At 48.0% G+C, this 22,775-nt stretch overlaps 1 protein-coding gene across 1 annotated transcript in view; it reads left to right on the top strand.

The window, feature by feature from the left end:
• Window positions 1-1,577: 1,577 nt before the first annotated feature.
• Window positions 1,578-22,775, top strand: part of LOC8051884 (ubiquitin-conjugating enzyme E2 L3) — a 40,009-nt gene continuing 18,811 nt past the window's right edge. The window contains exons 1-3 of the mRNA XM_029990728.4: window positions 1,578-1,674; window positions 4,084-4,179; window positions 7,202-7,388. Of these exons, the coding sequence (XP_029846588.1) occupies window positions 1,648-1,674; window positions 4,084-4,179; window positions 7,202-7,388 (310 nt within the window). The 5' untranslated portion in view covers window positions 1,578-1,647. The remainder of the gene's footprint in view (window positions 1,675-4,083; window positions 4,180-7,201; window positions 7,389-22,775) is intronic.

The following is a 22,775-nucleotide window of genomic DNA, read 5'->3' as shown; positions in this document are numbered from 1 at the left end:
AACCAACTCGAAGTAATCGTAGACCTCGAGAGACGTGTACGCCTGCACCGTGTCGGCCGTGAACTGGCTTGGCGAAAAAACTAAATAAACGACGACGTGAGCCATCGACGTCGGTGGCAGCAACTTTACGTCGGAAGTCCAGCAAGTCTTGTTTATACGGCGTACGGATCCTCGTAGTCCACGCCGTCTACGCACAGTTCGTTTCGATACCGCTGCCGTTCAGGCTCGGGGAACGAGCTCAAATAGTCGGGCATAGCATACGACATACGTTGTGAGGAAATACGACGCACAAATAAAGATACAAGCGTCATTACAACGTCAACAACGAGCGCACGCCATAGAGCGCAATGGCGAAAACACGGAGTGCCGGGCTGCTTTTGCCCACATAGCTACCGCGCATGCGCGGCCTTCCGGCCGTGTTGGTAAACAGAGCCGCTCCGCGTGTCGGTCTGAGTACAGGCGGCAACGTTGACAACACGCACCAGCGCGGACACCGCCGAGCACCCGGCCACACACACGCCGGGCGACCGACATTTCAAAATGCAGTCAGCAACATCCAAAGGAAACGTGTTGTTGATGTCAAAATAACTAGGACGCCAAAATAAAAGCTGTTATTTTGACATCCGTGACGTCACTGGCCATGCCCCCTGAACCAACACCACCTAAACAGAAGGCCTCCGCATGGTTTCCTCTTCTTCTATGAAACGTCATCACAGTCGGATCGCGCTCGGTCGGCTATTGGACCCGAGCCCGACCTTCGACGCGCTGATTGGCCACGAGCCGCAGCCGAACACTGACGCAGCACTCGTGCCCAATCTCTCGCCTCGATCGATCTGACTATGATGACGCGTGTGGAGGCCTTCTGTCTAGGTGGTGTTGCCTGAACGCGTCCCCGACTGGTGTGTTTACCGCGTCTTAAAAAAAGTGGTCCCTCGATTTCCGCCTCATGACGTCATAGAAGTGTCATGCTGTCGCCGGTCGCGATCCTGGCGGCGTCCGAACAGCGGTGGTGTATGTGGCAGACACCTGTTCTCCTTCGGGTCGCTTTCCAGTGTGGCAGCCCACGGAAGCTTCAGCAGCAAAAAGCTGGGACGCCGTGACGACAGCGAGACTCGCGTTTTGTTGTGCTACTCGCAGCCTTCTCATTAGCATTTCTATGACCAACCGCCAGGATCGCAACTGCTGTGACGTCAATTGTTGCCACTTCGGGGCCACTTTTGATGTATGGGCAGCAGAGGACGTTAAACACACCAGTCGAAGACGCGCTCCAGGCACCATACCGGACCTCAATTTTCAACTGGTTGCTGTCTGCTTCAATTTGCGCCAGCACCAAGACAGTACACGCGCCAGTTGAACCTCTAGCGTACATTATAAGAACTCTATGAAGTACCCCCTCAGTTCGTCTTGCGTTCTGAATGATGATTTAACCAATTCGTTCAAGATTGAACAATTGGCTATTAAGTGAAACTATTTTTTTTATTTTTTTTAATGCAATGTAAATATGGCGTCGTTTTTTATTTCAATTCGAAACTCGCGTGTCTTGCCGCTGCCGATCGCCATCAACAACACGCGAAATATTTTTCGTCAACATTCGCTTCTTGCAAGCATCGCGCGGTGGTGCTGGTATCGGGATTCTTCTCTTCGAAAATGGCAGCGACTAGGCGGCTGCAGAAAGTGAGTCATTTCTGGCAGAAGTCACCCCTAATAGTCGTATTGTAAAAACAAATTCTCCAGTTTTTAATACACACGTACCGTGTCTTGAATATGCCACACTTTATTTATGACAGCGAGGAACTGGTGCCGACCGGTGCCGCCGTCTCGGTTTGAAAGTAGGCTTAGTTCCTTAATCGTGCCCGAATCCGTTCGCGTGAAAATAGTGGCTATCGACTGTCCATTCCGCGTATCTACGCGAGAAAATGCGCTTTCATCGCTACACTTTCGGTGGATGAGGGGTGATAGGCTGTTCTAGCTGCGCTGTGCTGGGAGTGACATCCATCAAAACATCCACCGAGCTTTTTGGGCGTCGAGCCACAGATCGGTTTTCATTCCCGAAGTTTCCTTGTCAGGTCGGACGCTAAGCAGGGTGACGTCTTTTCTATGTTTGTAATTTTTGATCTTGTTAGAATACCAATCAATATTCCTTCAGACGCAGGATGAAGTCCCACCTTGTTTCCTTTTTATTTTTTACCCCTACAAAAGGAAGTATTTTGCGCCCGTGTAGCAACGGCGATTAGCGTCGTCAGTCCGACGAGCGAGTTTTCGGCTGAATTCGGTTTCTAAACTTCGGCAACCACGCATTTTCAGTCGGCGATGACAGCTTTCAGAAGGCAAATCGGTGTGCTTTCCTGCGCGCCATCAAATACGTGCCCAAATGTCTTCTTTCTTTCTTTCTTTTTTATTGATTTTGTTATTACGCTTTCAAGCTTCCTGATAAGGCCACTATCGTTGAAGGGCGGTATCCGGTTGAACGCGGAATTCGTCAAAATCTTAAGTCTAGCTTTGTCCATTGATAGGAAATCCCATCGCCCTTTTTGACTTGAAATTGCGCGATGAAGTTGTTCCGAAAATAGATTCTTGCGAAGGGCTTTGGCCAAAGTCCTGTGACTCCCTTGAGCCGGCTGTTTGAACCCGAGTGCCGTGTGAAGTTATTTACGCGCTAGACAGGAGAAACGCGTCTCCAGGTCCTAGTCTAAGTTTGACGACTTGTGGTTCACAGTTTTGCGCAACTTCTATGAACCTTCTGTTGATATCACTGAGACCAATGACATTTCTGCCGTTCGGTTGAAGACTCGCTCGGGCTCACGATGTGTTCCAGCATGCCTGAGAAGAAAATGTATTGTGGTCGTGTGTATCACTAAGAGGCATTGTTTCCATTCCGAAACTTGTGTAGTGTCGCTCTTTCATTGCAGGAACGCATTTTCACATGCTCATTTTATTCGCTATTGACAACAGTGACTGAAGAAAGCAATTGATTACCCATGTCATTGCCCATTATGAAAATGCTGAGGTGTGATCTGTCGTGTCTTGAGTTGTGCAGGATAGAAGTACTTGGTGCTACCTTGAACGATTTGAAGGCACCCCCCTTGTGCCTTCTGGTTGTCAGCCGTAATAAATCCAGCCCTGTGCCAACAAGAAATTTAATGTATGAAGGTTACAGCGTACGTACGGCTTACTAAAATCAAATTTGACGTTCATGTTTGTCCAGTGTAAAGTCGTTCTGCCTTTGAGTTGCAGCGATACTGGTTTATGCTGTGGATCAGAAATTTAGCCATTGCAGTGCCACTGCTAGTCTGGGTTTCGTTTCTTTTTTTTTTTAATGTGCATTGCGCGGTAATGGTACACAACCGCATGCCGGTACGATGCTCGTCCAGATCAAGACGGGCCCCTAGGGGTGGGAATTTAACCATGATCCCTGTGCTCTGCAAAGCGAGCATTCACTCTTTGTGCTCCGAGCTGCAGTGCGTCCACACGCTCTGCCACCAATCCCCCGCATGCACGAATTTTCAATTTGCCAGCAGCACCCTTTCATCAATTTATGGAGGTCCATTCTAATCTCGCTCCCGGTGTCTTATCGCGCCTAGGGTGGTGCCCCGTGTCGAATTTTTACTGCTACTGCTGCATCTCGTAGGGCTAGTTCATAGTGCCATACCCTGTGCAACTGCTAAAAGTGGGACAAATTCGTGACCACTGTAGAAGGCATGAAGAGAAGATCATGATTAAACTGGCCAAATAAGCGGACGACTCCGGCAGTCGGAGTTGTCAGCTTTATCTTTATCTTCAACCTCGGGCCTATAATCCCAGAGCTCTTCTCTGGAGTTTTGTCCTTTGCTGCCATAATGAAAACTTGGTGCCAAAGCACTTCGGTTGTGCAGTGCACAGCACAGTGAGCATAAAAACAATATTGGCACTTTTACTATTTTACTTCACCAAAGTATCCATCAAGTTTTATTCCTTAAGTTCATGCCACCAAATGAGCTCAGTTATTATGATAATGGGCACAGTATTTGCTGACTCATTGTTGCATGCTGCTGTTGACACCAGTGTCATTGAACACTAATTGTCTCTCCTGATCCGTCACAATAGGAACTTACAGAGATCAAGAAGGCTGGAGGAAAATCATTCCGCGAGATCCAAGTAGATGAAAACAACCTCCTCACGTGGCAAGGCCTCATTGTTCCGGTGAGTTTTTCTGTCGAGGATCTGTCCTCACCTTTTTCTATTTGTATAATGGATTCGATGTTGAAAAATATGCCTCGAATAACATGACACCTGGCAGCTAATAAAGGAAATGCTTCAAAGCGAGACAAATAATCAAGCTCTCATGTTTTAAACTTTTATTTGGATTGTCTGACAATACTCACCAGGCTCGTCACACAGTGGCTAGCTTAGTTGTCAGAAACTTGTGAAAAGCCTACTCTATTCTCCGATGCCATCTGCAAAAAGTGTAGGTGCAAGCTAGCGCCCGCACATGTGCTCTTTCAGTAGAAGGACCTTGAAAAGCTGCGAGCTCGTTGCTCTTGTTCGCGTGCAAGCTGATTCCACATCTGTGGGCAAGGGTCTGGAAACATTAGAGTGTGCGGTCATTGCCTCGTAAAGGATCATTGAAACGACGGAGCAGAAACGCTTCTTCCTGAAAGTGCTATCTGCTCTGCTACACTAAGCGAGACATTTTATATGCTCAGAAACAAATGCTTTCCAAGTCTCACGGTTTATTGCCTGGCTCATTGCAGGGGTTGTAATGACTGTTTATCCCTATACCCTGCAGGAGAATAGGTAGAGATTGCCCATCCTGTTGAGTGAGGAACTACAAATTTGCGTAGTAAAACATTGGTGAAATGCTCAACTGCAACGTTGCCACTTAAAAAAGACTATGCCAGCATTTCACACACTTCGGTTAGAGGGAGAATACTGGGTCGTGGCACAAACAGGATAAATCACTCTTCATTTATTGCAATCTCTGCATAGCGATACATTAGTAAATGCCCGGAGCAATCCCAAGGTTTCTCATTTTCTATTTCATGTGTCAACCCATTGTGTTTTTAAATAAGGAAACATGAAATTAGTGGGCAGCAAAAAATATGCCGTCGCTGAGAAATGAGGGGATGCACGTGACTGCATACACCACCGACTCGGGTGCCAGCTTGCGCCACGTAGCAGACAGTGGCGAAAGCCGTGTGTGCTTCCTGGGCTGCTATTATACGGGTCGCTGCTGCACGGACCATCCACAGAGTGGTTGGTCACAACTGTTGTTAGACACCTTTAGAAAAAAATTTCTAGATTGGTTAAGTAACTTGCTATGGGCATAAGTCCAGAAACAGCACCTTGGAATGCTAGTTTGCTGCGTCAATTCCCCTGGCGTGCAGGATTGTGATAAATTCTGGTATTTGTTTTTCTGTAAAGTTTACCCCTTGCACCCCCAGAAGATAGTTTGCCCCATGTTTTTCACCATTCATTTTTTTATCATGACTGGGCTTGTTTTCAAGGCCTGGTCACAAGGAAACTCCTAAATGCAATAAGATGTCGGGACAAGTACACACCTCGCTGATAGACAGTGTACAGATTATTTAAAGGGCAACTCCGCTCAATTCCGAAAAATTTAGGCTTACACGTGATTCCATCTCACAAAGCACTACTAAACAGCTCTACGTCCTCGGATTCGCGAAATGTGGAATATTATTTGTGTAATCTTAATTTAAACATCAGCTGATACCGAAGCCAAAACTTCGGTTGCGTCAGGCAACATTGGTCTCCTGCCGTCAGAGTCATGGCCACGTCACGTCAAACCACGTGGTCTTGTGACGTTCGTGGGGGCAAGGGACCGGACACGCGACGTGGGCAGGTCGCTTCGCATGGCGTGGACAGTGATGGCCCGGGGGAGAGGGGGAGGGGGAGAAGACGAAAGAGGAGAGGGGGAGCGGAGAAACAGACCGATAAACGCGCAGGGCAGCGCAAACTAGCGCACCGCGTTACGGTGATCACGCGGATGCCGTTCAGCCAACACTGGGAGGAGGAACTCATGACGTCATCGTTTAATTTTGCTCTGAGAAGTAAAAACAAACAAAACGTGAGAATGAAGTAGTCATGCCTCTGACGTAGTGGCTCAACGTTGGCCGCTCCAACTCCGTCGCATTGACTTCGCTGATGATTGCGCCTCACGTCGCACGCTGGAGTTGGCAGATTTCGGCAACTTGGCTGATTTGAAAGTTTGCTGGCCAGTTTATTAAATATATGGTCAGAATTAGATCGTAATATTTGACATGGGGTCTTCCTATATCATACTGAAGAGGGCTACATAGTTTTCTAGATATCAAAAATGAAGCAGAGTTGCCCTTTAACTAAATGTAGAGTGTGAAGTGGGAGAACTTGAGCAAGGTGAGTGTTTTGCAAACAGCATGCTTTGGTTTGGCCATTGTAGACATGCAGAGATGAGGGCACATGTAAGGAACGATGAGCAACAAAATGTGTCTGTGCAGAGGACGGTAAAACAGGTTTCGTTGACAATTGTACACTTGAAGGCATTTAATGGTTCCACAGGGACACTGAATTCTAAGGAGCAATGCTCTGGAGTTATTTCGCTGATCTATAAACAGTCGAGTCTGCGCCGGAAAGAAACTGGCAACGTTGTCAGTCAGACATTCTTTCCTCTTCCTCCCGTTTTGAATGTGGCCCAACTCCCTCGGATTGATCTGGGGCAATGCTAACGCCAGTAAACAAGCAATGCTTCGGAGTAAAACTACTTCGGCCATCCTGGTGCTCAAAATTAATGTTGCCAGTCATCTGAAGCTTTATCTTAAATCGCAGATAAACTGAAAACACTATATCTGAAGCTCGTTTCCGAATTGTAACGTAACGAATTGTAAGCACCACGAGAAAATTGCTTAACGGAGTGCTGCTACTCTAAGCATAGCTTGCGGCTCCAGGCAGCACCCCGCTACTCGAGCGACAGCCAACAAACCCCTCTTCATCCCTGAAATAAAGCGGTGCCACTTCGTCTCAAGTAACACAGACTGTTGAGAAGGACGGAAGGGTTTGTATCATAGCCACATGTTCTGCACTCGATTCTGCCATGCTTGAACTGTCCGGAACCAAAAAAACGCGTTACTTAAAGAAATTGGGTGCAACGGGTGCTTGTAGAGGCCGAGTCTGAAAGTCTGTAGTCTCGCGAAAATGGGAGTTTGACCGTCTTTCTCCTCCCCCGCAGGAGAATGTCCCGTACAACAGGGGTGCGTTTCGGATAGAGATCAACTTCCCGGCGGAGTACCCATTCAAGCCGCCCAAGATCACGTTCCGTACCAAGATCTACCACCCGAACATCGATGAGAAGGGGCAGGTCTGCCTGCCCATCATCAGTCCGGACAACTGGAAGCCCGCCACCAAGACGGACCAAGGTATGGCCCTCGCTTACAGCTGCCATCTTGCATTTCTTTAGGCTTCGCTTCCGAGTTTCAATGTTGCGGACATCTCGTCGATACGGTCAAAGACCACCGGGAGGGGTGAGACATCTGTCTCTCAGCTTGTCGATTTTGTCGTTTTTGAGGCTCGTGAATACGGGGGGGGGGGGGGGGGGTTCAAGTTCTGTAGGCTTGTCCAACTCATTATGGGACCAGGTTTCTGTGATATTGGTTTTCGCATACAAATCGCAAGATGGGATTTTGAAAGGAAAGTTCTCTCTTGGGATTGAGCCCAGGTTAACTAGGGACTATCTCAAGATACATGGCAAGCTTTCTTTCCGGGTGGCAAGCTCATTATACTTCTAACAACCCAAATACCGTTATCGTGGTTCTTTTTCTTCCATTTTCGGGGTTCTTAAAGGGTAACTGCAAAGAAAAAAAGTGTTTTTTTAAACAGCCTAATTGGGACAACCATGTCACAAAACAAATGTTTCGCGAAACAAATATTTTTTTTAGCAATATCTACGTCACAGGACGTAATTTAGTCAGAATCAGAACATCTTCACATTTGAAACTCCCACTCTTTCGACCCCCGCGGAGAACTATGCCCCGCCCCTCACTCTTGGATTTGCTCTTTTTTTTGTTGACTTGGCTGCTGAGTTGAACGACGCAGCGTTTCGACTTCCGGTGAGATCAGGCAACAACGCACGCTAAACATGGCGCTGGTATCGTTTCGGTACACAAAAGCTGCGGGGTTTGCGAGCACATAGCGAAGACATGACCGGAGAAGTGCCCCTGTGATGTTCCCGGAAGACGGAAAGTAGCATTCGTAATCGTCGTGCGTGCTTTGAAAGCGAAGGGAGCCACAGGGTCCACGAGTGCGCAACTACAAGGCAACATTCACGACAGCGCTGCGTTGACTTCGGCGATCTTGTTCTGTTTGGTGCAACACTGCGATGCGACAAAGAACGGAAACATTCGTGGTGTGTGTGGTGTTGCGCTTGGAAGTAGACACCTAACACGGAGCGCAAATTGGCTGTTGTGGGGTTGAGGTTAAACAGGTTCAGTCCCGTCGTCATCAGCTGATCCAGTCATACTGGTCCGGGAGAACGCAGCGAGCGTTTTTAAAAGTAAATCTTCCTTAGTTTCGTTTCCAAATGTGGAAAATTCCCGACGCATACCGTGAGTAAAAAGCTGCGGGCGTTTTCAACAAAATTACGTCGTTTCAATTGAACAATGAACTCCAAATTGTTGTCCCAAATCTGCTGTTTTTATGCTTCGTGTTTGACTGCGTTTGCACTGCGACGTGTTGCGCTCATCGTGCAGTGTAAATAAATTTGGGCAAGATTTCCTACCTGCCCACAGATGCATGAACTGAGACCATTTTTTACGTTGTGAACATGGTGTTTTTTTTGGGGGGGGGGGGAGGGGGGAGGGGAGAGGGGAGGGGAGGGAAGAGGCGTTGTGCATTTATTACGGTACAATCACTTGAAAATTCAGAAATCGGGGAGGGCGAGCGAGCTTTCCGAACTTTGTCTCTTTGCTCTCTGGCACTGCCCCTAGTTTCAAGTTTCAGTAGACATACCTACTAGCAGGTACAAACTGCTCTAAAGCAGGTAAAAGACTGGGAAGTCGGGACTGTGCGGACTCCGTGTTTCACACTTTTCGCAAGGTGACTGGGGAAGTGCTTTTGCAAGGTATGTGGAATATGCAACCGATTTTGTTATGCCCGTCGTTTGCGTCTCCAGCAAAACGAGTACGATAATCTACAAAGCCGCGATCACAAGCCAAGATTTACGATAACAGTACATATTTATTCAAACAATTTACGTAAGATGGTTCGAAAGCCGAGAAAAAAAATCTGCTGGCTAACGCAGAATTTGAACGTCCGAGGGCTTCTGCGAACAGCTATTACGTAATCACCTGGCTGTGCCAGGTTTTTTACGTAACAACTGTGTCTGGTCGCGGACATTTGATGCACCCGGGGCACCCGGTGCGAATCTCGACGGCTTCCGGAGCGATATGACAAGAACGTAACTGGACACCCTCCGATTCTCCGAACTATTTTTCTATGCGTCCTCTTCTTTCTTTTGAGAAGTGTTGCGTAGTCGGGGACTCGAACCAGGTGGCGTGCCAGGAGTCGAGTGAGAGCATCTTCTGCCGCAGGTCCTTAGGTAGTGATTTCTTGAGTCATTGTTTGCTGGCATCCAATGCCCATGGCTAACCGCCTCTCTTGCCTTAGCGTACACAGTACATCCAGCTGGCAAAGCTGAGTCACAGTCCGTTGCAGCACGAGCGTGGCGGTGGTTGACTTGAAATAGACTCACGCAGTGAAGTTCAACACACATTCGAAGGCATCTGCGGCTGCTCCCGTAATATTGCACGGCTCCAGCGTGTGTCATCAGCCGACGTGAACGTGGCTTGCTGATCTGGTGATGCGAAACCCGGAAAGGAGGCCAGACGTGGCCTCACTGTGCCGACCCAGACTTCATACTGTTGGGATCGAGCAGTTGTCCGGGCACTTTGGGTACGGCAGGCAACCAAGCCAGGGCAGGAACTCATGTGGAGGCCGGAATCGCGAAGGACCAGGGAGCAGGAGGGCTGTCTCTTATATGATATAACTATATGTACATATGAACAGGTTACATCAACTCAAGAACACTTGAGAACACTGTGGAGAACACACAGTAGCAGCCGCTTGCTGCTGGTTTTATAGCCTCACTTTTGCCCACATCCCTAGTAGGAAATCCCCAGGGTTCATTGTTCGTAACAGCCAGGCACGCCATCTCCCTCTCTCACACTGCCACACGCGACACACACACGGAAGGGCCAGACATCCTTGGCCGCGGTGTCGCCGGTCAGTGTCGGCGGACAATGGTGCCATCAAAGTCGAGGAAGGCGGAAGACATTCATAATTGCAGGCGTCCTGGCTTCCGTGTGTTAGGGGATAATTCCATGGGCGATCTAAGCTGGGGAAATTGAATAAAGCCCCCTCCCTTGTTGAGGACATCCCAAGGCTGTCGGGTCGCCGTGCGTCGAGGTCAGGCAGGAGAAGCAAGGAGAGGGGCCGGACGGCAAAGTCGGCTAGATGACACTGGCGTGGGACAAGCCGATGATCCTTCGGAGAAGGTCACGTCGTCCCCGCAAACCAAGGTGCGTTGGCGACTCCAGGGCGCCTCTCGCTCTGTCTCCGGGCGCAGCTGACCTTAGCCACCTGGATACGATGCTCCAGGGCGTTCACCCGTGCCTGTCGGTATCAGGGGTGGAACGGCTGCGCCATTTGCGCCATTTTGCGCCAGACGCATTTGTCTGCGCCATCCTGCGCCATGTTTCGGAAACTGCGCCACAGTCAATACCTCGCGCCATTATGCACCAAATTGGAAAACGTGCGCCAAAAAAATTGTATTTTGTCTTGGTTTCGGTTTCTATCGACTCGATTGGCAACAATGATCGCATTTAGCTTGGTCGGCCTTGCAATCCTTTTTTTTCTCTTTATTCTCCCTGTGTATCCCGAGTAGGAAGTGTGCGAAAAAAAACTCTGGGTTCGGATTCCAAGCGCTACACCATCTGCCTCTGGATTGTTATTCTTCAACCATAAGCGGTTAAACAAGTCGGTCGAGGTAAGGTCGAGTCGTTAAGCGTCAGATTGCCTGAGGCTCCGAAGCCCGGGATCCGGAAGTCAGTCAGTTGAAAACAAATGAGCAAAAGATTCCTTTGAGCACTTCATCGTTAGAAGTTGGAACTGCATTCCTGCAAGATAAATCGTGATTTGATAGATCTGAAACGCAGTCCGATCCGAAACCTTGCCGGCCAGCAGCTCTCACGCGAGCGGTAGATCTGCTCGGCATACGTTAACCTTGCTCCGGCTTATCGCTTCGAATACGATAACTCCGTTAATCGTAGTCTGCTGCTTCGATATTGAGTTGCACAATAGGATAAACTCGAATTTTGTTGCGATATTGAGTTGCGCAATATGAGAAACTCGAAATTTGTTTCCCTGTTCTTCCGCGCAACTGCACGTCCGTTGCTTACGCACGTCACGTGGTTCGCACATAAAATCACTCTGTCGGGGACGTGTGGACTGTGCGATAAGCGGTGCTGGTTTGCATTTTGAGCAGCTGAAAGCCACTCAGAAAATATCAAGGCTCACAAAGTTCCAAGTTTTCGCATCTGTTACACTGTTATCCCATCTGCCTAGGTCCCTAACCACTCATGTTTATCTGGGCTGCTAAGCACAACTGAAATTGCTCCCGTGCTTGTCTAAGACACAAGCTGGAGTGCAATGAAAACTGATCTGAGCTGCTCCTAGCCTGCTCCAGAGTGTAGTTTTAGCTGCTCCCAACCTGCTCCAAAACAGCTGTTTTAGCTGCTCCCGTGGCTGCTCCCAAGCACATTTCATGAGTTCCACCCCTGCGGTATGGAACGGCAAGGTCGTCTCCTGGGGCCTTTCGCAACAGAACACCTGCGACTCGTCTCGAGCGCGCTGTTTCTCGAAGGGCTCGCACCTGTGCCGGCAATATCGGGTCGCGATCCACGAGGCCTCTGTTTAGATGATGCTAGGCGAAACTTGAAAACTGCAATCCATATGTCGGGTGGCGGAGGGTCGGCAGGAATGACGTTCAGAACAGGGATGCCACCGTATTGTTTTTTCAGCTGTTGCAGAAGATAAGGCATGTCTTCCAGAATGTTTCAGGTGGTTCACTATTCTCGAAAATTACAAATGCGCCTGCATGATCTTCAATGAGGTAACCTACAACGAAAGTACGTACTGTTCTTTCATACAGCAACGTGGTAAAGTTTCATGGTCAAGGCCACACCTACAGATCAAGAATACCAGTTCATTCCGCCGTGACATCATGTGATCAATGTTGACAGGGGCGTCCTTATTGGACAGGGGCGTTCTGACGTTTTGATGGGATTTAGGATGACATATAATTTATTTAGAGGTCAAAGTCTTTTCGGATCCCTCGTCGGACAGACAGGATGTCGGGGGGATCGCGGTCAGTCCTTGATCAAATGTTTTTTTTTTTGAGCCCACTGAAGTCTCCTTGTCGTCTGAAACCACTACCTTCAAGGCGAAGTGCCAAGCCTACGGGGAAGTAATTTCGGGATCAAAAACTTCCACTTCCAACTTGAAGCTTCATCTCAATTGGCGTCTCAAACAAATTAAAAAAAATATGTTGCAGGATCAGTATTTCTGTATCTGTATTTCTGCCCTCCCAAAAATGTATTCCTGTATTTGTATTTCCAGATACTTTTTGCCTCTATTTAAAATGTATTTCCGATATGTATCACGATACACTTTCTCAGATATATTTCAGTATCAGTATTTTAGCTACTATTTTCATGTATCCCAGTATTTGTATTTCAAAATACAAATACATTTGTATTTCAAAATACATTTTTGAGTATTTCTGCCCAACCCTGGTCCTGGGAGTATAGGTGGTATTCGCTGGTGGTCATGGCTGATAATAAGCTTCCACAATGCTTCCAACATGCTCACATGCCTTGCACTGACGTCAAGTCATCCATCTTGCACCACCACGTGAGAAAGAGCGAGAGGGGAAAGCTGCCTTTGTATGAATTTTCAGTGACTGGGTAATTTTCTAGAATCTTCTAGAGGGAGAATAGCGACGTCTGGGCAACTCTGTGATACACAAAGGAGAGTTTCGGTGACAAGAGAGTTTCTCCTTCCTCTTTTGAGCGTGCGCTGTGAGCTGTCAGCTAAAATATGCTTTCCACTGTATACCACCTATTGGGAGATCTGATTATTCCAGTGACCACTGTTTCAGTTATTTTGACGGAAAATTTAGCCATGGAACATGTGGCGGCTAAGTGTATCCCACAACTTCTGTCACGAGAGCGGAAGGAAGTTTCTGCTATAGTTGCGCAGATTTGCTGGAATCTGCTAGCAGTGACCTGAATTTCCTCGAGAGGATTATCACCAGGGATGATTCAGGGGTATGTGGCTATGATCTTGAAACAAAAGCCCAGTCTAGTCAGTGGAAGTCACCTGCGTCTCCACATCCGAAGAAAGTATGGCAAAGGCTATGTGAATGTCACATTGGCGGGGGTTTTTTTATCACGAAGGTGTTGTCCAGCACAAGCATGCTCTTTTGGGCTAGGCATTCAATCAAAACTACTACATTGAAGTTCTTCACCAGTTAAAGGGTACCACTAAAAGAAAACAACTGCAGTTGTGGGACTGGCAGCTTCATCACGACAATGCGCATGCCCATTTGTCAGGTCTTTTTTGAAAGATGAAAGTGCCATTGTCCTAGGTAGCCGACTTCTTATAAAATAATAAAAGGTTGGATACCGCCCTCACAGACCTCATATCTTTGGATGTTTTTATATACTCTCCAAAGCGTTGAAGACCTGTTTCAGGAACAAAGAACGGAAATTGCGTGCGGCCGGTTTATTTAGTACCTAGCATGTGCAGCTATGAAGATGTAGCCTTCTCGGCTTGGCCTGTGGCCCGAGGAAGATGTCAAGCTTGTCAGGTATTCAGTTTTCCTGCGTAAGAGTGAGATCCATCGGCGCTTGCCATCAGCACATTACTCTTCAGTAGATTGCTTACTAAATCGTTTTCAGGCTAACACAATCCAATCTTTGCCATAATGCTAATTGATGTTCTAACTTTCTAATTGAATTGTTTCGGGTCGCTGGACTATATTCTTAAACTGAAAAAGAGCAACAGTCCACAGTCCAGCCAACCACCCGTTGCAGGAGCTTTTCTGTCGTCAAATTCATTCTGTTCGAAGCGCAAAGAACCCATTCATGCTCTATGAAAGAGCCTGTACATGTAAAGCGTGCTCAAGTGCCACCCAATAGTGGTAAGCAAACAGCAGCAGGAGCCACGTGTTTATCAAAGGAGCGATACAATCTGTGAACTGTTCTTTCGCATGTAAATTGGTATTTTACAATTCGCATTGCCCAAGGACCACATGGTGCTGTTTGGGCCTTGAACCATAGGGTTAATTTTACATACTGTTTCAGCCATCTATTTACATATGCATTTGGCTGCAGCTCTTCCAATCTCGTTCACCATAAACACTCCTTCCTGAGATTCTTCGGACGTACAGTCATTAATGAAAAAGTGGAAGTTAATTTTAATGCAGAAAGTAAGTAAAGCGTAATAGCGCTCTGGCATATTCCTGTGAACGGAAGATGTAGCATATGTGTAAAGGGACATAAAGGAGATGAGTATCTCAATGCTAGCGCAAAATATACGAAGAGTAGACTTATCATTTGCTCCAGTTAAGTATGCTTTTGTCTGTACCTAAGAGCATGCCATGCATTGCAAATTCTTATTACTTTGTGTTTAACTTTAATCAGCAGGACAAGTGTATTTCATACTTTGATAGACTTGTCAGCAAGAATATGTAATGATAATTAAAGGTGGAGTGCAAAGATATTCATTTGGAATTTTTTCACTTTCCACGAGCTTACTGGCACTAGTGGGACTCAACTGTACTCGTGCACAACGCCACTGATCAAGAAACTTCTTTGTTGTGGTGTAATTTCAAAGCAAGATCTCTCCTTTGTAAAAATTTATTACGTAGCTCTGAGGTCGCAATGTTGGCATGGTTCCCTGAGTGACGATGTTTAAATGTGACTCATAGATTGACTCAAGCATTGCATGAGCACTCAATTTGGGCTCGTGATGACCAGTAGCCGAACAAGCATTCAATTAGTACCTTGTGTCCAATCGCATCGATGACGGCAATAGCCGAACCACAATAATGTTCTGAACTGGGCTTCGTGCTCCGTTCTTTGCCTCCTCCAGCATGTGACAATGATAAACATGGGCGACACATAATCGGCTCCAGATCATGTAACCACTTAATCTGACTGAAATAAAAAAATAAAAAAAAACGTTGCTTTTTTTTTTTAATATTTTTTTGGCGATTACGACGATTCTATGCAGATAAAAACTAATCTGTTGTTTGTAAGTTATACTAATGCATGTTTTGTAAGTTATAAACACCAGGGATTTTTTCTAAGCGGTATTTACACACTACACCGACCCTTTAAAGGGTAACTGCAAAGAAAAAAAAGTTTTTTTTTAAATAGCCTAATTGGGACAAGCATGTCAAAAAACAATTTTTCCGCGAGAAAAAACATTTTTTACAGCAATATTTATTGCGTGAGACTCATTTTAGTTTGCGGCTATTTCGTCCGTTTTAAATCGCGCGCCACGAAGTTTTGATTATGTGACGTCAATCCCAAAAGGTTCTCATTGGCTAAGAGTTTGATTGACAGCTTAGATACGGTTGTTAAACCTTTGTTCTATGTTGCAATTTCCTTTTAATCGGCATATTTTTACGTTTAAAGAATAACCCATGTGATGAGAGTTATTATTCTTTACAAAAGGTTTACAAGACGGGCACTTCCGTTTGGATTCATACAAACAAAAGCGCTTCGCCATTCTTTCATGGCCGCCGACGTCTCTGCTCCTGCCTGTCTCGCCTACCTCAACTAATCGTTTCACCGAAGTGATCAGTGTTTCGTCGTTTCGTGCTGACCCAGGTGCTTGAGTGAGACTTCTTGAAGTGAAGTAGTGTGTGTTTAGCAGCTGTCGCAGGTGTTAGTGATAGGAAGCGACGCGGGGTTTTGGCTTTCATAGCGCGGTTCTTTCGTTTTCCTCTTTGCTTGCTTAGCATGTTTTTTTTTTTTTTTTTTTTTTTGCATGTTTGCGCGTGCAAATGCTGACTTTTCGGAGATGTCAGATGTGTGATCCCGACAGTGAGCCTTCCAGCAGCCATGTCGCCCCGAAAGGAATGCGATTTGGCTGGAGGCAATCGGGCGTTCGCGTAGCGACCAACGTGTCAAGTTACGTTCTCGTCATATCGCTCTGGAGGCCGTCGAGATTCGCCCCGTGTGCACCTAACGTCCGCAACTAGACAGAAAATAAAAAAAAAGCACTATGTCCACTACGTAAAAATGGTCTCAGTTCATGCATCTGTAGGCAGGTACGAAATCGTGCCCAAATTTATTCACACCGCACGATGCAACACGTCGCTGTACAAACGCAGTCCAACACGAAGCATAAAAACGGCAGATTTAGGACAACAATTCGGAGTCTATTGTTCAATTAAAACGACGTAATTTTGTTGAAAACGCCCGCAGCTTTTTACTCACTGTATGCGTCGGGAAACTTGCACATTTTGAAACAGAACGAGGCAGATTTACTTTTAAAAACGCTCCCAGCGTCCTCCCGGACCAGTTTGACTGGATCAGCTGACGACGACGGGACTTAACTGGTTGAACGTCAACCCCACAACAACCAATTTGCGCTCCGTGTTAGCACCGCATTACACAGACCACGAACGTTTCAGCTCTGTCGCATCGCCGTGTTGCACCAAACAGAACGAGATCGCCGAAACCAACGCAGCGCTGTCGTGAACCTTGGCTTGTGGTTGCGCACTCGTGGATTCTGTGACTCCCTTCGCTTTCAAAGCGCGCACGACGATTACGAACGATACTTTCCGTCTTCCGGGAACATCACAGGGGCACTTCTCCGGTCACGTCTTCGTTACATGTGCTCGCAAACCGCGTCAAACCAAAACAATACCGCGGTACTGGCGGCACCGCGGCGACCGCGGCCTGGCGTAGTTGCCAGATCTTGCCGGAAGTCAAGACGCTGCGTCGTTCAACTCCGCAACGCAAGGTGAGTGAGGGGCGGGGCGTACTCCTCTTCCGCGGGGGTCGAAAGAGCGGGAGTTTCAAATGTGGAGAGGTTCTCACTCTACTAAATTGCGTCCTGTGGCGTAAATATTGATTAAAAAAATCATTTTTTTCGCGGAACATTTGTTTTGGGACATGCTTGTCCCAATTAGGCTGTTTAAAAAAAAAAACTTTTTTTTCTTTGCAGTTACCCTTTAAAGAAGTGAGTCAATCAGTCCTCATCTATTCCAACCATATGTCACACTATGTTCAACGTGTCCCCCAAAAAAATATGCAGGGTTTTCTTTTTACCGCAAAAACAAACTACCGTATAAACTGTAATATAGCATGACCCCCTAACTTACAAGTTCAGGGGTGGTCTAGTTGCGCCATTTTGATAAATTCCCGCTTGCCTCCACCTTGCTCTGCCAAACTGCTCCAAGGCAAACAAATCTGCAAACAAATTGGTTTTCTGGAGCGTTTTCGTTCTCGTCTGATAACTGTGGGGATCCAGTGGGGTTTGGCCATCACAATCCAATCCAGTTTTCCGGCTCACGGCATTGTTTCACAGGGTTCGCACCAATTTTACCGACATTCCTAACACACCACAGTTTTAACAGTTTTAGTTGCATTTCGAAGCACACTACTGAAGATTAGCAAGCGCAAGTAATTCTTCTTTTTTCTTTTCTGCGTGCTCATGTTCAGAAGCGTCACTCTTTTATACAAATGTGCTCGCACATGGTTCTAATTTCTTTATCATGCTCGGTCAGGACTGCTTGGTTACGAATTGTTGCCTTTTTTCCCGTTAAATGATCTAAATCCTTGATCGTAGAACTCATTAAAATATCTGTACATTAGGGAAACCCACAATAGTTTTATTGATTATTTGCTCGTTTCACGTCGTAAGACTTTTTATAGTGCTAATTTACCTCCCTATCTAGAGCAGGGGTCTCGAAACCCCGGCCCGCAGATGGCCGCAGTCTTTCCACTGATGCCCGGCTCACGGCCAGGCATCACTGGAAAGACTGCGGAAAAGGAGGCCCTCTCCAGCGTTCGCTTTGCGGAAGTGGACAAAAGAGGAAATAGCTTCCACTTTACTCTTAACCTGTCATCAACTATAGTACAGCATAACTGCTAAATTCGGGTTTTTAATGGGCGTCCTGTTACTGATCGCATGAATGCATGCCGGTACAGTATAGCCCGCTCATAACGAACACATCGGGAACGGGAAATCAGTTCGTTATACCCGTTTTTCGCTATATCTGGATACAAAACAAAACAACAAAATAATCTTTTAAAGCGAGGGTTTACTGCTTACCGAAGAAGCTGTCGATACACGACTGCCCCGCGATTCACCGACGTGCTCACAATTGCTGCTTCTAACTTGTCCGATTTCGCGAAAATGTTCTGTCCAAGCCCGGCACCAACGAAGTATGAGCGGAGCGCAACAACCGCCGCGGTCGCCGTTCCGGTGGACACCAACGGTTTCACACTGCAGTCGTCATCGCTGTCGCTCTCATTGGCTCACACATCCTCAACCAGGCCACAGTCGGCAGGGTCTTCATCCGTCATCTCCTCTGTGGCGACGATGTCGTCCTCCGTCGTAACGGACTCTACAAGGTTAACGCCGGATGGGACCAGCTGGACCTGTGCCAGGCTCTCCCACGTCTTCTCCAGCGGTGCTCAGATCTCGTTGACAGCAGGTACTCCGGCGTCGGCAACCACTTCGTCGCTTGCAGCAGGAGCCTCCAAAACCCTCGTCCAGGAAAAGCCGCCACTCTTGAAGCAGTGGGCGATGGTTTCGGCCTCACGTCTCTCCACGCTCTGCTGGCCATAAACACTGCTCCGGCCAACGTAACCTTGCGTTCCTTGGGTGGCACCGCGGTGCAAATGTCAATAAGCAGACGCTCGATAACTCAGCGACGGTAGTGCACCTTCAGGTTCGCTATGACTCCCTGGTCCATTGGCTGAAGTTTGGCCATGGTGTTTGTAGGCAGAAAGAGCACCTCCATGGCACTGAGCAGTGGGTTGATGTGGTGGGCACTGCAGTTATCCAGGAGCAGCAGCACCTTCTGATTTTGCAAAGCCATGCCTGCGTCAAAATCAGTGAGCCACTTGCGGAAGCGGTCCCCCGTCATCCACGCTTTGCCGTTCTGGACGTATGTCATGGGAATGGACATGGTGTTCGCAAAGCCCCGTGGTTTCTTGGACTTCCCAATGAGCCGCAGCTCTCGCTTGTCGGTGCCGTCCATGTTGTCACAAACTAGGAGTGTGACGCACTCCTTACTCGTCTTGGCTTTTATGCACTTGTCATCCTTGGATGCCAGTGTCTTGCCAGAGAGAAGTTGGTAAATAATTGATCGCATCTCCACGTGGTGAATGATGTTGATTGGGGCGAAGCTCTGGTGGTGCTTGTCTGCATAGACGCTGAGCCGCAGCATGCCGAGCCTTTCGTTCGTTTTCATCCATGTCAGAAAGAGAATGTGTGGTATGGAACATGGTTATATACGCATTTGAGCATTTGACCGCAGCACCCTCTCGTCTATAAACGTTGAGCCAATGCATGCAAAGTTTAATGCGATTATATACGCATTTGACCGCAGCGCCTTCTCTTGTATAGACATTGAGCAGCTACATGCAACGTTTCATCCATGACATCCTCAGCTCTTGAGTTACTACCACATCTCGGAGCCCCCTACTCGTCCCGCAGTCGTGGCCGAGCGGTTAAGGCGATGGACTAGAAATCCATTGGGGTCTCCCCGCACAGGTTCGAATCCTGTCCACTGCGCAAACATGTTTTTTCTTTTTTGCCCTACACCAGCATGTGAGCTCATGAGCACCAGCAAGATCGATGTGGGCACGGACGCCAGACGGGCAAGGCTAGACCCTGAGGAACTTCACCCCTAAAAAGACCAGTTTCATCCTTGTATATGTTGCGATCAGTGTAAGTGGCAAAGATCCGATCAAGGTGCTTGTCGAGCCAAGCCTGGAGCAACGCGTCATCAACAGACACGCCCTCGCCGACGATGTGTTTGCAAGTGATGCTGTGACGATCCTTGAAGCGTTGAAGCCAGCCGCTTCCAAGCTTGAAGTTATCATACTTCAACACAAACCCCAAGTTCCGAGCCTTTTCTAGAAGGATCTGACCACTTATTGGAACTGCCTTTGCGCGGGCGTCAACAAACCACTTGTACAGTGCCTCTTCCACATCATTGTACAAAGGCTTGCGGAGCTGCTTCCGGTTTACGCTGCCAGCATCGTCGTTTAGGGCTGCGTCAATCGTGTTCCCGTTCCTGATGATCGTCGACAGCATCGACGGCGCTATCTCGTATTTGTGGGCGATCTCTGACTTTTTGAGATTGCACCGAACTTCCTCAAGAATTGCCCGTTTCACCTTTAGGGACAGAATCTTTCTTTTCAGGGTGGAAATGCCAGTGCTTGACATGAACAAGAAAATCCGTGGGCGGTCCGGTCAGTTGCGATTAGGTGCGCTCAGCCGAGTTCATAGTCAGTCTTTGCCGAGGGAGAAGCGGTTGGTGTAGGGTCCGTAGTCAAAGGGTAATCAGGAAGGCAGTCTGGGTCACAAGATGACAGGCCAACAAGGAAGCAGCAGAGAAACACTATCCAAACAGAGATCGGGAGGAGGGTGAACCAAAACCACGCGGGAAAAGGGAGCACGGCAACGCGATAAGCGAACGGGTTTTTCCACGCTGCGCTCGTCACGTGTCTTGTGGAGAAGCATCCCATTTCTGCGCGGGGTTTGACGAGCAGCCCAAACTTCTCCGAGGTATGCATTGTAAAGACGCACGGTCCGCACGCTGTTGGTCAGCAGCTACTTTTTATATTTTGTTTATTTTAGCTGAGCTTAAATTTTGTGGTACGTTCTATATTGAATGTGAAGAATTTCGGCGAATTTTTGTTCGTTATATCAGCACAGGCCTTCCGAGATTTTTCGCTAAAAGTGGACTTGTATTACATTGCAGGCATACAAACGGGAACGGGTAATCAAAATTCCTTCGTTATATCCGCTATGTTGCTATTTCCGGGTTCGTTATAAGCGGGCTGTACTGTACCACTAATCTGGAAATGCACCGAATTGCTTACTTGCATGTGTGCTGTTCCAAAGCTGCTCCAAAAGCTCTTTTCTTTTATACCAATGTGCTCCATAACTACATTTTTTCTGCTCCAGAAATTGCACCAAACTCAAAGCTGGCTGGACCGCCACTGCAAGTTGCAAAAACAGAAAAAACATGTTTTTATGCAAGATAATGCAACCTTACCCTAATAACAAATTTGGCCAAGCATACGGAAGGACGAGTAAACACGGCACATTTATTTAATTGGTTCACACTGTGGGTTTCCCTACAGAAGTCCCTCTACTAGTAATCTCCGCCCGATCGGTATTCGCGTACCGCCGCCGATTCGCCGTTTCCCACGTGGTCCGTCAACAACCCGAGTCCAGCCTGGTTCTTTCACGGGAGCGGGATTCCGCTCCCAGTTTATTGGTACAATAAAACACAACACTACAAAACACTCAATCTAAATTACAAATACAAGCTACATTACACAATTATTTACAAATGCACGTTAAGGCTAAAGCTAAACACGAAGGAGGCCCTTAGGCCTCGCGTCCCGCGATATCCTAGATCCGGTCGCCACCCACTTGCCTGCCAGTCCCTGCGTCTCGGTCGCGTCCGGAGTTCTTAGAGACCTCTTGCCCCCTGCCCCACCGAGTATATCTATCGATGGGCGAGGAGGTTTCTCCTCGCCTGCCACGGGGGCGCCTGCAGCGCCCTCCAGTGGCTAGGAGAGAAAGCGGCGCGTCGGGAGCCGAATTCGAGATCCCGATCGACCCCGCGGCAACACGACCATGTGATCGTGTCGCGGCCAAGATTGGCCAAATGGTTTGATGGGCGCCCTCGTGAATTCACGGTGCGCCATACTCCCCTCTCCTAAAAATCGAAGTACGCCGGAATTCAGACGTACGGCTAGGCTGCTGGGAACACCGTCGCTTTGTTTGGCCTGGAGACCCCCCCACACGCACACACACACCGCTAGTCCCAGGGGTCGTCCTCACTGAGGTCCATCAGTTCTCCCGAGCACCTCACAGTAGACTGTGTCGACTTCAGCTTGGCGGCGGCCTCCGGGGCAACGGGGTCCTTGAGCAGTGTGCCTGGCCACCATGAGACTGGCCCCTCCACAGAGTGGTGCACCGGAGAGGGACTGTGGTTGCGACCCAGCTGCGACCGCCCTCCCGGAACGATGCGGGGCTGGAAGTCCAGTGTCACTGAGAACTGCACCCCGGCGTCCTGCGTGGCGTCGCGGACGTCCCACAAAGCTCCCCGAGCTGTGGTTCCTGCCGGGGAATACGCTGCCAGAAGACGAGGAGTTCAGCCCAAGCTGGTGTTTGTCCAAACGGCGACTCCTCCTTTCATCCTCTCCCAGAGAGGACCATTCGTGCACACCAAGTTGCGTCTCGAAGCAGCAGCCGCAGGGGCGATGAAGCACAAGATGGGAAAAGTCCAAGGCGTGCGCCCAGCGAGGTAGCAGTACCCCAACACCAACAGCAACGCCGCGCACAAAAAACAAAAAAAAAATTCAAAGCAAAAACAAGAAAAACAAGCACTAAGGGTTCCGAGGCACCCTCCCCCCACCCACAAAGAAAAACAAAAAACAATAAAAAAAATATGCCGGGAGCGCCGATTTCGGATAGCT

This window comes from Ixodes scapularis, unplaced genomic scaffold (assembly GCF_016920785.2).
Source record: "Ixodes scapularis isolate PalLabHiFi unplaced genomic scaffold, ASM1692078v2 PGA_scaffold1__304_contigs__length_218370807, whole genome shotgun sequence".
Taxonomy (NCBI): domain Eukaryota; kingdom Metazoa; phylum Arthropoda; class Arachnida; order Ixodida; family Ixodidae; genus Ixodes; species Ixodes scapularis.
Note: the sequence above shows the minus strand (reverse complement) of the source record. Positions and strands in the feature narration are given on the sequence as shown.